General features: G+C 46.2%; 1 protein-coding gene across 2 annotated transcripts; it reads left to right on the top strand.

Annotated features, from left to right (window-relative positions):
• The first annotated feature begins 1,584 nt into the window (after positions 1 to 1,584).
• Positions 1,585 to 17,191, top strand: LOC107270433 (CDC42 small effector protein homolog). 2 transcript variants are annotated; one of them, XM_015745454.2, is made up of 3 exons: positions 1,585 to 2,146; positions 11,448 to 11,804; positions 15,204 to 17,191. In XM_015745454.2, the coding sequence occupies exons 2-3, from the start codon at positions 11,550 to 11,552 to the stop codon at positions 15,210 to 15,212; spliced, it is 264 nt and encodes an 87-aa protein (XP_015600940.1). In that variant the 5' UTR covers positions 1,585 to 2,146; positions 11,448 to 11,549; the 3' UTR covers positions 15,213 to 17,191. The 2 variants fall into 2 exon arrangements, with proteins under 2 accessions (XP_015600940.1, XP_024943559.1); XM_025087791.1 differs by lacking the exon at positions 1,585 to 2,146 and adding an exon at positions 6,952 to 7,096.
• Positions 17,192 to 17,237: the final 46 nt, after the last annotated feature.

The raw sequence follows: 17,237 nt of genomic DNA on the forward strand, positions 1-17,237 counted from the left end.
AATACTTGAAATAAAAAAAGATACGGCAATGGTTCTCCTGTAACTCGTTGGTAAAACTCGCGGTTCGCCGCTTCGTTGAAAAGTCTAGTTAAGCCGCAATGTTCGCCGTGGTCCAGATTGACACCTCCGTTAGAATCAGAATAAGTTGCAGAACGACTGTCTGACGTCTTCCATTGGCAACCTTTATCAATTGCGCCCCGTTAACCAGCATGTCACGATGGAATAAGAAATACGTGTGAAGAAATTTTGAGGTAGGCTAAAAAATGTTTTTTCATAACAATTTCAAGTCTACATCGTTGACGCGGGACTGAATTTATATCTCACGTATCGTCACGTATGGATTAATGCAGGTGATCCCATTCGAATTGGAGGTTATTTCGAGCGGTATCGAAATTTCATACCGACAGACGCATCAAATGATGACTGTGTATTCAATAATACTGAATAGTCATAGGTTATCGCGTTACATTAGCAGCGCGAACCTTTCTTCGATTACAATAGACAATGCCGATTATATTTAATAGCTCTTGAGTTATCGGCAAATTCTCATAGAGAATTATTATCCGTCTCTACGTACTTCTTTCCTTATTTAATATTCAACTCGGAATTCCCACGCTTTACTTAACCATGCGTGCCGTTTTCCGGGGTGAGAATTGATGGACGGATTTTTATGTAGCTGCGTGAGAATTCCTGTTAGGTTTTCTGAAGCGATAAAAGCTACGAAATAAATGGAGAAAGACATTCACGTGGGGAGACAGGTTGGATTCAAGATCACGGAGGTTGACTAGTAGTAACCACTACCGGCCCTTTGTTGCCTTGTGTTCTTATTTGTTTGCGGGAGATGAAACAAAATGGAAGAAAATGGCGCTGACAGAAGAGACGAGGGACGGTTCAAGAGTTCCCGATTAAACGACGCCACAGTGTCTCCTGCAGGAACCGCAGTGCGAACTTTTGGGACTCCATCGGAAATAATAATAAGTACTTGTACCTAACTACGAGTTGCCTTGCGTGTTTGCCCTTGTCGATCATTAGTACTGCATTAGGGCTGTTTTTCAACATGAAGTCGTTCGTTTACAAAGGGGAGTAACGCTCCTCGTACTCCTCAAAATGTGTAATACTCGATCGATCGCTCTGCTCCCGTTCCTCGTCGAGGAGGAGCAACCGAAACTCTTGGCTTTGCAATGGGGTAAATAGTAAAATTGCAAGGGTGATAGTAAGGAATCAGAAACCCTTGAACGAACGAATGCAATTACGAGGGGTTACTGCTATTGGCGTTAGAAATGTAAGGTTTATACCACAGTGAACGTACTGCCCATGAAAAAAAAATTGGAGCTCTCCTAGACGTTTCTGTTTTCATAATTCTGGCGCCTAGAGAGCTAAGAATTTCAGTCGTAAACAGCCCGAACTCGGTCTACGAAATCTTTGATTCACTCCGCATCCCAACGACACATCATCGTCCTTTCACGTCCTTACTTTTGGTAGTCATATTCTTATTTGTCTTATCCTTTAAGAGTGCACGGACCTCCGGACGCCATTCATGCCGGACTGACAGTTCAGGATCGGTAGGTAGGTAGGTGTCACACAAGTAAAAAGGAAATAAGGAAAACACATGGAAAACAAAAAATAAAAAGGAATTGGATCCGATGAATGAGAATCGCTAAGTCGCGAAAAGCGAGTCCTGTGCAGTGCAGACCGGAGCACCAGTTCCATACTGCGTCCTCGTGTGGACGTATTCCTATCTTCTTCCAAGCGCCCCACTCTCGTTTACCTATGTCGGCCTGACATCTCTCCTAGCCTCACTTCACTTCGCCATCACTCCTTTATACTCCTCGACCGCCCACACAGCGCTGCCTCAAGTTTGGACTTGCTATCCGCACGGCAGTCTCTCCGAGCACGTCGTCCCGGATGGTTATGCGTCATTCGTGCGTACGCTCAGTCGACAGGAAGGTACACGGTCGTGCAAAAATCACCGAGGAATCAACGGCCTGTCCCGTCCGCGTGCTACGAACAAAAGGATAGTAAAAGTGTCGACTGTGCTGTCTTCAAGAGGATCAGGAGTGAAGCCACTGGATTTTCTTGTGCCAGAGACACGTGGACTCGTCCGCGGGAAATATCCTGGCTATTCCAACAAGACCTTCTCGTTCCGGTTAGTCAAAATTCATCTTTTATAATCTTACAGTACACGTAAGTTTCCGCAGAAGACAATAATTATCCGTTATCATACGGGAGTACGGCATCGGTACGTGGAATGAATAGAAGTTCTTGGAAAATGATCAAATATTTTCTCTTTGCATGCAGAGATACGTTGATATTTGTTTGTTTAGTTGGCAAACGACTCATCCTATAGATAGAAACAATTTCAAGGAGATTCAAAGTTTTCTGGGGATTCGTGTTATTTCCATACAATTACAGTTACGCATTACTTTCCCGCCAGTCTTCTGGATAGACTCGATCCAGCCCTACGTATACGTTACTGCTCAGTTTCTATTCCTCTGAGAATTGCCCTAAGCTTCTGTCGTGCCCGCATCTCCTGCCACGAATATAAAATAAAATCCTTTAAATTCATAAGCCTCAATCGTTTCTAGTATCAGTATCGAATTCTTCAGAGAGAAAAAGCGGCATTCTTATTTTCGAGGCACAAGACGTCCACGCAGTTCAGCCGCCATCCGCATGTCTCCTCGTGTATGTACACGCGTGTAGTCGTGATCGCCATCTGCCGCTGCTTCCCTTTTTTGTCGTGTCCGGGCGTTCTGAACTTAGGTTAAACTCTGAAACGGGCACTGCGTCTTTTACCTTCTCGTACTCCAACCGTCTCTTTCCGACTATTGACAACGTTCAGACACTTGTATATCTATATTATCCCTTAGTCATTGTTTATCGACTAGTGACATTAGATACGAATGATTCAATATTCGGCGGTACTTTGACCATTGTCTGAACTCAAGACTCATTCTAAATTATAATTTTTTTTTCTTCTTATTCCTAATGAACATTAATTATTATACTCCTGAAGATACTTCGCACTTCCTCTTCTCACGGCCACTTCCTGCTGACTGTGGCTCATCATTGACTTTACCAATGGAAACTTTATTTTATAAAACCATCTTCTCCCCTCCTCCCCATCTCTCTCTCTCTCTCTCATCCTTCATAGAACGTGAGTCACTTCGTCTGTGCAGCTAATTTTAAAACGTAACCGTACGTGTTTCTAGCTTATCTGTCAGGTACAATGACTCCCACGTACCTGACCACTCGCTCCTGGTTAACGAATTGCATCGATCCCCGCCTCGTATGAACACTTTGTCAAACGTTAGCCAGCTCTTATCTAGTGGATAATATATGTATGTACGTCACGTCAGGAAATTACGTCACGTGGTTACCAAGCTCGAGGCGAGAATTTATGTGAAAATTTGCCATGGAAATCGAAAACGTTATTCGGTTCAATGAAGGACGGGGAATCGAGCGTGACGACATTTGATCCAAATGACGACATCGCTTCTCCATTACCATTTACGTTTTGCTTGATTTTCTTTTTTTTTATATATATATGGAAGTGTCTCGATTGCTTTTACCTGACAACCCGAGTAACGACACCCTAGAGATCGTTCATACGACTCGATGATTGCTCCTTTTTTTTCGTTTATTTAGATAAGGCTGGAACGGGCTTTGGGAAAGCGACGAAACTTTTCTGAACGAGGTTAACGTCTCGACGCTTATTTTATATTCAAATCCGAATAGTCACTATGACGCAATACGTCTCTGCAAGGCGATCGACGTCCCATGAGCCATTGCAAGTATCTGTCTGCACGCCATTAAGTTTCAGCCTCGCGCGAGTTTCAGATCGTTAACGATTATCTTCCGTAGATCAAGTTGCTATCGTACTTGCAATATGAGCAGACGAAACGAAGATGACTATACTTGTTGTTTTTATACATTTAACCTGTAACAGACTATAAAAGCCTACTCACGCAATTCTTTAACCGCGTCCCGATTCCTCGACGAGTCTTAAAGCAAAAGGCTCCGTTAGGACCGGGTTTTGACTGTTCGACAACGTTCTCGAATATTTTTCTAAAGCAGAGCAAAAGCTCAGCAAGTGGAAAGTTGCCGGCGATGAGTGGCCCCATTGCTTAAGAATCCAGAAGTCCATGTACTCGCGACTAGCCGTATACTCGTTAGTCCGCTATTCAGCTACGTCTACTTCGTGCGCCAGCAGTAGTAAATTATGAAGTAGCCAAGTAAAATCGTGCGAAGTTTCCTGAGGTACTAGCTGGTTCTTTGAAATGACTGCCGTCTTTTTCGAGTATGGGCCGCTGGCTACCCTTTGATAAAAAAAAAAAAAAAAAACAAGTCAGCCTCGGCAGGAAGCTATAATGGCCCGTGAGGCCTTCGCGTTAACGAGTCGATCAACTCCTGAACGGAAAGTTTGGCCAGTGGATAGTTCCATGCTAATTCAGCTCTCCAAAGGATACGACATTCAATGACTACACTATCGAATTCAGTCTCTCTACTGCCCTCCTAAATATAATCCTTAGTATCGAAGTATTTAATAGCTCTGTCGTTTAGTTCCGCCATTCTTATGGATCTGCTTGTTAAACGTAATCCAGAACTCCGGTCGATTAAAAAAACAATGAGCCAGCGCCTCCGCTCCCGTAAACGGGACTTTCACTTTTAAAGCGACTTCGCCACCGAATAGTATCGGCTTCTCTCGATTAACTTTCGTGCTGCCTAATGCTTTTTTCTAACCTGTCAGTCGTTGCGTCAATCGCCCTTTCGGTGTCTCATGGAGTCCGCCTTTAGGTGGTCGTTTGCGACACTCCGCACGGTACCTACGTAAAAGTCATTCTCTTTTTGAGCCAACTCGATTCTCTTTTTTTCATTGTCTCTTCGGTACTGGCCATAATCGTTCGCCGATTTTCTAATCTCAGTTACAGACAGCGACCAGACGTAAAAGATAATACGGTTATCGGTAGATGGGATTTAGGTAGGCCAACGTGGAGTTCGCCCGTTGACCATTTTCTAGAGTAAAGGTCAAGACTGTCGCTAAGTAAACGGGTGAAAGGCATTGTTCACTTTGATTCTACAGTGCTGATCAAGGTAACGGCTGGCATTTTGAGCCACTTCAGAATCGACCAGCAATCATCAGTAATATTATACAGTCGGTATTTTCAGGGTAACGGGACTGACCTGGCTCTGCTCCTGCGGGACGCCTGACAATCCGGTAGCCCGGAAGTATCGAGCTCCGCAAGAGTCGATCTCCATTTTATCAAGATCTCCCGAACAATGGATAACGGGATTTCGTGGTGATAGGTTTTGACATTCGTGTTCCTGAATTAATGTCAGTAGGCGTCTATACTTTGTTGAACTTTGGTTACTTGGACTTCGGAGAGGGCACGCTTCTCCCTTGGACCTAGAAGCTGTCATTCGCTAAACTTGAGCCGGATCAACTGGTTCCTGCCGACTTTAGTAACTACGACTCGGTAATTTCCACTCGCTCTTGCTTCTCTTGCTCCGTCATCCTGGGTCCAGTTCTCGACGATGTTATCAGTAGGGATCGTTACAATACGTAACGGAACCCAAAGGCGGCTTCGGATCTGCGAGAATTTCCATCGGTAAACAAAGCTTTGGACAGATGAAATCTTATCAGTGAAAATACTTAAAAATTTTTCATTACTCATCCTCCAGTTCATACTTTCTATTCATTTGTCTCCCTAGACTCACGAGCTCCTCTTTCGTGACCTGGGTGACTCGGCCTGATCTACATTCGCGTTTGCGTAGGATCCTTTTGCCAAAGTGAATCATGTCCAGCTGACGTCGGGCTCCCGTTACGTCGTCTGGAGTCACGTTACAGAACGAGCCAGTGCGATATTCGTGGTAGGCCTAACGAAAGTAAAAAGATTCCTCGTTGAGGATTTGACGTGGGAGAGGCTCGTCTGCAGGAGATGTGGCAGCAAGCGGAACAGCAAGAAGCAAGCAAAAGGAAGCAGCACTCCAGTTGGCTCCAGAGTCGAGTGAAAGTGCAGCCATCTCTCGAGCTAACGTAAGAGAGTCTTGGACTCTTGAGACCCTGGCAATTCACTTCGGCATCGTTCCTCTGCCTCAACTTCTTGTGACTCGTTGTTTACTCCGTAGCGATTCGTGCGAGAGTGGCTGCGTAGGCGAGGAGGAGCTCCCTGGTATAACTTTCCGGATCCGGAAGTAAGACGTTAAAAACAAAAAGTGATACATGACAGAGGGTGGCACTGTTCCAACCAGACTATACCTACTTCTCTTTTTTTCTTAGCCAAGTGTTTATTCGAATGACAATCAGCGCAGCGACGCACGCGTAACATCCACTGTCTGCTTCCTATTGGCCATGCTTGAGGCTTCCTCAGACAAAGTCAAGTCGTCTGGAGAAACTGCTGGACTCGCGCCCGTCAGCCATTACTACCCCAGCAAGCTCCTTTCAGTAGCGTCCAAACTGTTCAAGCGCCCTCTGCTCTCTGTCCTATGGTTCTTTTGTACGGACTTTGACAATCACAGTCTCCCGTAGGGTTTGTCGACTTTCAATGCTTAGGGTTATAGTTATCGATTGGGACGCATTCGGCACGGTCTGACTTATCCCCAGAAACTTGAAAAACCAACATGGACGCCTGGAGCAGCTGAGGCGTTCTTGGGACATGAAAAAAAAAAATTCATCATCTATGGGATACTCTTAGAGCATACGTAGGATACCTGCGTATGATCATCTCCATGATGAGAACCACTGTCCGTAAACGTGACCTCACCTCCCACCGTCCTAGTCCTCTTGGACCTCCCTACCTACTTCCACCTACATCATCTAACCGATTCAAACACTTGGAGTTCAGTCCGCTGAGGACGACGTTTGCGAATGATGCTGAGAGACTTCTTTATGTGCTCACCTGCCGGATTGTTGCGCGTTGCGCGCCATGTCGGGTGCAACGCAGGGCCGTCGAGTGTCGCGCCAGTCACTTGCCATTAGTGCTGATTCTAATAACAATTAGAAAAAGGAAGACGTTGGCGTCCCGTTGTGAATCGAGTCTAGAGTTTTCAAGCCAAAGTTCACGAGCCCCGTAATACCAGCCGTGTCCTGTAAATACAGGTCAGTGAACTCTCTCTCTTCCTGTCTTTCTCTCTCTCTCTCTCTCTCTCTCTCTCTCTCTCTCTCTCTCTCACTCCTTTCCCCGTGTTTCTGAACTGTTTGGCAGTAACTCATCCCCCTACCACAACCTGGACCACCGAAGCCCCGAGTGGTTCTCTGTTCTCGTTAAACGGATCACCCGGTACACCGTAATAGTTTGCTCTCTCTGGTTTCGCGACTGCCAATGGAATTTTTTTTTACAAAACGCTTCAATCGAACCACGCTACTTTATATAATCTAGTTTACGTCTGCTTTGCACTCTCTTGGTGTCCATGGGCAGACGTAGACGTTTCCGTGAGATTTTTCAAATTTTTCTTTTGTTATCCCACGTGCTCGGTAAATTCACTAAAGCGAACAACGCGTGCATTCCTTATTTTCCACGTGTATTTGTAGCGTCTCGACGCCTCCCGACGCACCGACGCCTCCCGTAAATCAAGCGCCTTTCACAAGACAGCAATTGTTTTGACGAAGATCCCCCTTTCTCCTCCACTTCTTCTGCGTCTCCTTATAACTCAAACCGCAGAGCTGATTTTCAAGTAGCGTCGAGTTTGTTGCTTTACTTACGCCGAGCTGAGTCTCCGTTGCGAAAGAATGCTCACGTCGATACGTGGCGCAGCGAGTCTCGTTGTTTTGAAAGGCTCAGTAGCACCGAGCGGCAGTCACCTTGCTGCCGAGTAGAGGGCCGCGCGATACGTATCCAAGCCCGGCGGAACGTTTTGTCGCTTGAATTGCAAACCAGCCCCGAGAACCGTCGCTCGCTCGATAAGCCACCGCGAAACTTTTTTTTTTATCTTCGTTGGCACATCAACGTTCCCTTTTTTTGCTCCACTTTTTTTTTTCTTTCCCCTTTATCGCAGCACAGTAGAATTTCTCGACAGTTACTCGTGGCCTGGAAAAAAAATTCGACAAGCTTATCTCGCAACGCAATGGCAACAAAGTTTCCTTATGAAATAACTTTTCAAATTGATTTTCAAATACGCAGTCTCCGTGCGCCTAGTCACGAATCTGGGCAACGGCAATCTTCCTTGGGAGCATTCCTTGGTGTCCGCTCTATCCGGTTTTATCGTATGTGGGCATTCATTACTATTTAATTTGTTAAAGCCCACCCCTTTGGCTTCTACTCCGATCTCCTTAAGCGGCCTCGTAAAACGAAAGGAGAGACTTCCGGTCGTGTGAGTCTCTATCGAGAAATCTCATAGCAGCCACCCTTGGCCTTCGTGACTTTTCTTTATTCCGTCCTTCGTTCTTCTTTGTGACGAATGATAAAAGGCTCGGAGACTTTCAGCAGCGCGAAGGGATACCATGGCGCAAAACAGCACGTGTTGAGCGCGGTTTAACTTCCTCGGCAGTCTGTGCGTTTCCTGCCCGGCACGACGAGAATAGCCACCGAGGAGGGAGCCACTGTATTCTACGTGGCTTCGGGCTCGCGTCTACGTTCACGCCGTGCGAAGCACCTCGACCTTTTAATAGACGTGTAACCATTTCTTACCGCTACGGAATCACACGTCTTCGTCCTGACACGTGTATTTACGCGTAAGCATACAACGTATATACGTATAGGTATACAGGAGGGCAGAGACAGACAGGATAAGTCCTTACGTAAAGGAGAACCTGGACTCTTCGTCTCTCGACTAACCCAACCTAACATCCTCGTGCGCTTCTCTTTCTGAATCGACGAAAAAAAAAAATAATTCAAGGCTGACGACCAAGCTTTACCTTGCCTCCATATTTCATTTCATACAGGGATACAACGCCTAACCCTTCTCGTTCGTATATACGGACGAAATAGACGTTTCAATCGTAATCCTCTGCGGGTTTGACAAATCCAAGAGCATATCGATATATATATATACATATATATTATTTGTCGTCTGGTCCGAAGGTACTTTCACACCGAGACCTCTCGTCTGCTTTAGTGGCCATTACGAGTTTACTGCGTAGACGGCGCAGCCGGATGAGTCACTCGGTAGGGTTTGGGCCGATAAAACGATAATTCACGTTGGCTACGAAAGAAAAGAGGGGATTTACGGGGGTTGGCACGCATGGCCCAACGGCTGGGGGAAATACGGGCCAGCAAACTAAGTTGGTATCGAGCGACCGAGAGACTACACGTGCTTGCACTTTCTTCGACCGGCTCCTCAGCGACTAGAAGACGCAAGTCGCGCGATCGGTATCGTTATTCTTAACCCTGAAACGGTCTCTGACGTTTATTGACACACGTGGCGATAGCGTATAGAGCGACGAGAAAGAAAAAGATTTTTAAAAAACCCCCAAAGTTTCTTTCAGCGACGATTTACAATTTTTTTCTTTTTTCAAGTTACCGCGACTAGGTCGCTCAATGGGAACGTCACTGTCTTTCATATCCGGTCCCTGTTCACGTCTTGCCTTTGTTCTCTAATCCTGGGATAACTTCCTCTTTCCCTCTCACGTTCGCTATACTTGAATTTACGCTGTGTCTAACAAGCCGTTAGTTTTAATTCACCTATAACCCTCCTTCCTCTTTCTCTCTCTCTCTCTCTCTCTCTCTCTTCCTCCTAGCGGGATACGGACATGGTACGGATGACATACCACATCAGACTACTTACACCGGTTCGTCTCGTTCTGCTCTTTGGATTCGACAAATAAATTATGACACTTTATCGTGGCACTGGCTCACAAAGCGAACCATTCAGTCTCGTTCTCGAGGCTTCTCGCGAGAAGGAACGAGCAAGTAGAAATGAAGGCAGATGAAGCAAAAAGCTCGGCAGTTAACCAGGAGGCTTACTTACCAGCCGTCTCCTCTGGCCTGGATAAAGATGCGTGCCTCTCGATGGACTTGTTATTGTCCATATACGTAATACGCAGACGGACGTGAGTAACTGCGACATACAGTCTGCAAAGTCATAGTGCGTGCTTTGGATATTATGAAAATAATCATAACAATACTGGGAGGAAATCCGTTGGCAAAAACCACAAGAGTACCGGTTCGCTCGTACTGCCCAATATGTCAAAGGATAAGCTCGACTGTCAGGTCAGAGACATCCGGAATAGACAATGATTCACGTAGGGTTATCAATTGGAATTAATTTCGCGTGCAATTAGGGCAACAGGGGATACCGTATAATCGTACATAAGAGACTTATCAGGAAGGGGGGCAGATGACGTTTCAATAGTATCAGGGAAAATTAAAGCTCGTAACCTTGGCCCAGGAATTAAATCTCTCTGCCTCGACGCCCGACGGGACGTCTCGACGCCTTTTTCTAGTCTCGATGCTACGAGACGCCCCTCTCTGTGCTTCTGTCGCGCGACGGATCTGTCGACTCGGCTATGTAGTTATATAAGGGCAAGATTCGCGCACTCTATAGCCAGTTGTGAATTTTCGTTTCGTTTCGAGACTTACGAAGTGGCTATATGGCTCTCTCTCTCTCTCTCTCTCTCTCTCTCTCTCTCTCTCTCTCTCGCTCTCTCTCTCTGTCGCTTGCACCAGACGACGCCTTTCTCTTGCGCAGGACGCTTTTGTCGCCAGTCGAAAAATTCTCGTTTCCGATATGCAATATCACTGTGACGTCACGCCGTACAGCGAGAACCTCCGAGCCACGAGTACTGGGTGTCATAATAATAAACAATATAATAATGATAGGAACGGATTCGCGAGAAGTTTCGCTACAACGCGTTACGTCAGCAGCACAAGCAAAAAAGGCCGATGTGGCAACTTCCTGCGGCCTAACTCGAACCACTCTCAATGCTCTCAATACTCTGGACCGTGTATACGGTTGCGTCGTGACGTTAACTCGTGTTTTGACGAGTCCGATAAACCGCATAAACCGTACAGCGAATGCACAGTTGGAATTACATTCGAATCGAAACAACCCCATCTAGGCGGAGCATCGTGAACTGTCAACCTCGTATACCGTGTATAGGATATACCGCAGGTATAGACGTGTATCCCCTCGAAGTATCTTACGAGCCGAACTCTGAAGTCGGTCGCAACGTGTTTTCGTACCGAGTTGAGAAAAACGCGAAGGATCATGGGAGCAGCTCCATACTTGTATTCTTTAAAAGTGAAAATGCCTGCGAGCAGCTCTATCAGATGTAATTGTCAATGACACGAAATGGAAAGTAGCTTGACGCTTGGGAAACGAATTCAAGTCGTTGACTATTGTATATAGCCGTATTGGTTCTGTCGTTTTATACGTGTATATATATGTATATATGTACAGTACGTTGGTCCTATCTGGAGCAGAGTATATTCCGTATGTATGTATATATGGTCTACGTGCGACCTATATGACTCTCACGGTATACATGGTACATTTTGCTGTTTCCATTACAGAGCTCTCGGGGAAGGACTCGTAGAGAGTCTTTATAGACGTCGAGGTCGACCTCAAGGACCGAGACGGTCAGCAAGACGTACTCGAGGAACGAGACTGGGAATATGGCTGGCACGGGGGAGGTCTGGGTACAGTGGTTCACGTGCTGTCTGACTCAACAGGGCCCAGGAGCTCGTAACAAAAGGCAGAGGCCCCAGCAGAGGCTCAGGATAGATAGGAGCATGATCGGGGCCCCAACGAACTTCCAGCACACCGGTCATATCGGCAGTGGCGATCTTGACATGGCCAGTGCCCACCTATCCGCCATTCAGACCCAAATGCAGGGAAAAGGCGGCTACGAGGCTGCTTTTGGCGTTAAGGTTGGTACCCGTGTGTATACGTGTATATTTATTTACCTTACATGAGCATGCGACTCTGTTGCATTCCTCGGATCAATTTATATTCCTCTGGCTTTCGTTACTCCTGATATTTCTTTAGCTTTTTCTTATGCGTCTGGTTTGAATTCTTTGAGGCAGTCGCCTTTAATCAGATTTCAACTGAGAAAATTAAAACGCGTCTGGACACCCTAGAGCCGGAAACGAGGAGGCGCTCGACTCTGCTTCAGACTCTATAATCCAGGTTGACCTAATTCTCGACTCCGTTGACTCTTTCCAGTTCCTACCCATCTCTATGTAGCGACCTACGGGAACGTTACGGCGTCCCGGCTTTCATGGAAATCGGCCCATCGCTTTGTTTTTCCAACAGTATATACAGCGTTGGCTTCGTTGTTCCCGAATAGCAAAACTCGCACTTCGAACTTCAATACAATTCCATTGTCGTCACGGACAGCCGATTGAAAATCGATCGCGTCATCCGTGCACAGTTTTCGTACAGCTACGCTTATTAACATACGAACATGTACACGGGATACGTACGCCAGACGTTCAGTGAAAAAAGTAAAACTGAACTGGAACGCAGGTAGGGGAATTCCTGTGCGAGCGGGTCTTCACGAGAATGCGTTACGCACCTTTACGCATATTTACGCACAGGTTGTTCGGCGGTGCGCGAAGTCCATAACACGACGAAGTCACTGCGACATGGATGAAACAAGAAAGGACGGTATGAAAATTAGTCAAGGGGATTAATACGTCCAGTGGCGCGTACGAGAAGGGAGTACACTTGCGCCGGGAGACTCTTTTGTTAGGTTATGTATCCTCCGTGGGGGGAAACGCATGAGCAGTGTATATGGCGAGCGAGTTAACCCTGAGATCCGATCAAATTTCGATAATCGCTACATGCCCCGGTTCGCCCGATCGACGGCTGCGATCTGTCTCCGTCGTGCTTTGCGCTCCCGTGAAATTAATATTGCACAGCCATTGCGTTTTACGATTCAATTAGCGGGGAGACGCCATCTATTTTTGGCGTTGACGCATGCGTCGCCGCACGGCTTACTCATGCTTTTTGGAACACTTGATTTTACCATTTTTTTTCCTCTTTCCCCCTACGTCCCCTCCTGTCCCAACCTGCACTTTTCTCCTTAGGCTTATGACGCCACTACGTCGTCTCTCCTTTTCCATCCATAACGACATAACCTCGAGTATCGATACTTTCGACTATCGATTCCTAACGTCGACCTCGAGATCGGACTGTGTCTGAGTCCAGTATCTCTATACGGTTCCGGGAATGTTTTTACAGTCGTGCACTGTTGTGTGCCCGTGCAAGGTCATCCACGGGTGGAACGACTCCGGGCGCAATAATTCCGTAAACACGAGCAACCCGAGCTTCCATAAGAACGTGAACTTGTCCCTCGCAGGCTAAACGATAAATTGACCGTGTCTTGAGAAACTAAAGTGGAACGGATTCCAAATGGCGATGGTAATTTGTGTCCCGTCGCTTCGATTGACCTCTGAACCGCCGTCTTTGCTCCTCCCCTCCGTCTGTCCGTCACTGATTCACGTTTGAACAAAACATCGCGATGTCGCTTGACAACGAGTCTCCTCGTTACCCCTTGATCCCGCAGCCGCTCGGAAACAGCTTTTCCAGCGCTCTATGGGAACGCGCGCTAAAACCTTCTTCCAATACTGCGACGAGCAGTCGCTTGACGGTGAGCAATTGTTTGTCACGAAATTTCTTAGCTCGATTGACAAATTCTGTTTTCTTACGCTTTCTGCGAGTGCGACGAACTTATGAGGACTGGCGAGCAACCTCAACAGTAAGGCTTAGGAGATTTTTCGAAATAATCAAATCTTTTACCCGACACGTGTCAGATCCGACTGGTCTGTTTGAACTGAGTCACCGTGTATACTTTACCAAAGCTGTAAAAGCTTCCTCTCTCTATCTTTCTCTGTCTCTCTCTTTGCAGCCAAAGGCAAACGTCCCCTGTACGCTCGGGCTTTTTCGTTACCGCTAAGTGGAGGGTGCGAACGCAGGGAATGCTGGGAAATACTGTGTAATATACGTGGAATGCAAATGTAAATCCTGGACGAAGCTCGTTCGACGGACATTTGGCCGAGTGTAAAACAAAGCAGTTCATAAAACAAAGCGGCCGTGACTCGACACCGGTTTTTCGAGAGCACCGGGTCCCAGAACTGAACTCAGCTCTTTTACCACTCATTCTCCTTTGGACGCACGTATATCAACAGCATCGTCGCCACTACCCATCTACCACCAATACTACCCACCACGATACTCGTTCCCCCCCCCCGGGTTCCTTGTCCATTGGTGCTTCTCACTCCAGGACGAACACTTGCATTCGCACCAGAGCGCCCAGAGACCTTCTCTCTTGTCTTGTGCCCGGTGAGCATCCTCTTTCTTTCTCTTCTCTTCTTTCTCTTTCTTCTTCCTCTTCCAGTACTCGCGTACGTACGCTATCAGTCTACTACCATTCCGGTGCAGTACTCAAACCCCATCCAGTGCTGCCGGCGCTGATCTTGCACGCGTGCACCGACTCCTTGCCGGTGGACTAAGTGCAAGATCATCAGCAGGGACTGTCGGACACGCTCTGGTAATTCCTCAAGCAGTCACACTCTGTGCCTTCCTGCACTTAATTCTCGGCTGGATAGTCGAAGAGTTATGTTGCCGGGAATTAATTCCTGAATCCTCGCTGACCCGAATAACGCGGTCGAGGAGGTCAGCGGCGACGCGTCGGTACGTAAGCAAGGGTAGAGGACCTGATGGAGGCACGTGGCTCGTTTCCGGGAAACTGGACGCGTACGCGCGTGACTCTGTAAATGCGGCTAAAGTCACGCAACAGTGAGAGTCTTGTTGGACGTTAAGGAATCGACACGGTGATCTCGACTTTTCCTTTCCTTGGGGTCGAAGTTCAAAAAAGTTGCGTCATCCGGCTTTGGAGATCGTGGTTCGATCATAGACTGATTTCAATGTTGGCCTGGACGTTATTACGTGAAAATGGATGATCGTCAGGAATTATGATCGGACGTACAAAATTTTAATGACAGTCTGACGATAGTGTGTATCGGGCTTAAGGTAAAGTTGGCGACCGGTTTCTCTCTCTCTCTCTCTCTCTCTCTTGTTCCTTTGGCAAGTCTCCCTGCTAACTTGTAACACGAGAGGTTTCATCATTTTTCAAACGTCTGACACGTCGTTCCGCTCGTTAGTTGCACATTGATGAGTTATCTGCTTGATCAGTCGAACCCTGGTTGTCCTCGTGGCGTTGCCCGTTGGAAGGCGAGATTCGATTCTTGTTTTAATTCTTCTCTTTTTTTTTTTTCATGTGGAATAAACTGATAATGACGCTGCACGTTCTTTGTGTGTTTTAGGCTTGCTGAGAAACGGTTAGCCCGGTTGCCCCAAGGGTGCTCGAGACCGACTTGTGACAAGGTCCGTGCCACCGTAGGATCATCTATGGGATAATCACGGACAAATCGGTCGAAGATCACGTCTCTACGTGGGGAAGACGGGCGACCGGGATTCACACCTACTCGTCCTCTGTACGCTCTTCTGTACCCTCTGTACATAGAACTACCTCTTACGACGATCCCGAGAGGATTGGGTAAGCTTGGTGCCAACTTCGGGTCCATCGAGAAGGGAAGCTTTCTTGGTGGACGTCGCAGGAGGATGACCTAGTCCATCGACCGTTTTAATTCAGTATCAAGAAACGTGTCCTCCGCCTCGTTGATCTTACGGCTCACTCAGGAACGAGGTGGAGAAAGCCAATCCTGAGCATTGGAATCGAGACGAATTCTTCCACTAGGTATCTGTACTCCATAACTGTGACGCTTCATCCCTCTACAGGGACCATACAACGTGCCTGTCTTGAGTCCTGCTTCCTCGTGAAGCGTAGAGACGAACAAGAGGAGAGGAATCCTCTTCTTGTAGTAGATGCTTCAGATTTCATGCGGATCTCGATACTCCTTCACGATTCCTTCTTCTGACCTGACGCCTCCAATGTGATAAGTGATAAGACATCCTTTCCTCAATTGACCCACGTGCGAGCTGGAATATATATAAATGCGCCGAAGGGTGTTTCTCGAGGAAGTCAACGCACCCTTAACCTTTCACGGAGACGACGTCCCGCCACCGATCGGACTCGAAACTCGCCTTCTGAACACTGTGTATTTATTTATTAAAGTGGGCGGCTTCGCCCAGGTTACGGTGCAACCTCCGAGAGAACTCTTTTATTTATTAAGTTGCTATTCACTTACCTTGTATAGTTAGTAGTCGGCAATAGGAGATAGTAAGCGTTAACGGTTCTTATTACCTACTGAGAACAATCTAACGAACAACCGATCGGATTACGAAGGAGACCAATGTTTGCTTCTCTTTATTGTGTAACGTGACGTCATCAGTTTGTCACGTGACACGTACGTTACTCTCGCGACGAATAAGGTCGATGCGATCAGTCTAGATTCCAAATTTCAAAAATTTCATAATTAATCGATTGTAAGTTAACGGATATGAGCTAACGGTCTTCCCATGTTACGCTTTTACGTAACGACAGTCTGCATAATTATTTACAATGCCAAAATTTTTCCACTGAATCACGTGACTCCTTTTTTTTTTACAATAATCAAACACGATACCGTGTATCGTTTTTTTTTCTATTTTCATTTTTCTAATACTGCCGGATGGCACTAGGGTTCTCGAGTAGAATTTTCGTATTAGCCAGCGTTGACTATGACTCTCTAGATGAAGATAAGGAGGATGAATGTTTTATGACAGTTGAATTTTGTCGGACTCCTGCTTGTCTGCTTTTTCTTTTCTTTATTCGTTCGCGTACTGACGAACTTTTTTGAAAAAAAATGGCCAGTGCCATGCTCCTTTTTTTTACATATCGTTCGGCTGCTCGAATGTTTTTTTGGTGCGAGTTGATTCGTGAACACATTGGATTCTAGAGTGCAATACATGTCTGAGGGTTAAGCCGACAGAAAGAAAATTCTCTGCGATAGATGATTGAAAGTAATGAGAGAGAGAGAGAGATATATATATATAATGGCGAATGTGTGTGAGTGCGTATATGCGGGAATGACTAAATAAAATATTTAAAAAAAAAAGTGAAAGAATGTGCCGAATCAAGAATTTTAGAAATTTGAAATTTGATTGCGAGTAAGTGGCGATAGAAGATAGACTGTATACATATTTTTTAACTATACCTATAGTATATTTAAATGATTGTTTTTTTGTGATTACAATTATTGAATACTACGCGTAATTCTATTGTATTAATGATAACGATTAAGAGGATAACGACTGTAACTCGTATTATGAAATAAACAGATACCCTATTGATCTGTCCTCACAGGACACAGAAAAATGATGCGTTGTAAAAACGGACTTTTCATGATACCACTCCA

Source organism: Cephus cinctus, unplaced genomic scaffold (genome assembly GCF_000341935.2).
Source record: "Cephus cinctus unplaced genomic scaffold, Ccin1 Ccin1_scaffold0767, whole genome shotgun sequence".
Taxonomy (NCBI): domain Eukaryota; kingdom Metazoa; phylum Arthropoda; class Insecta; order Hymenoptera; family Cephidae; genus Cephus; species Cephus cinctus.

Coding starts and splice junctions, on each gene's coding strand:
- LOC107270433 (XM_015745454.2), top strand. CDS start 11,550: ATGGCTGGCACGGGGGAGGTCTGGGTACAGTGGTTCACGTGCTGTCTG.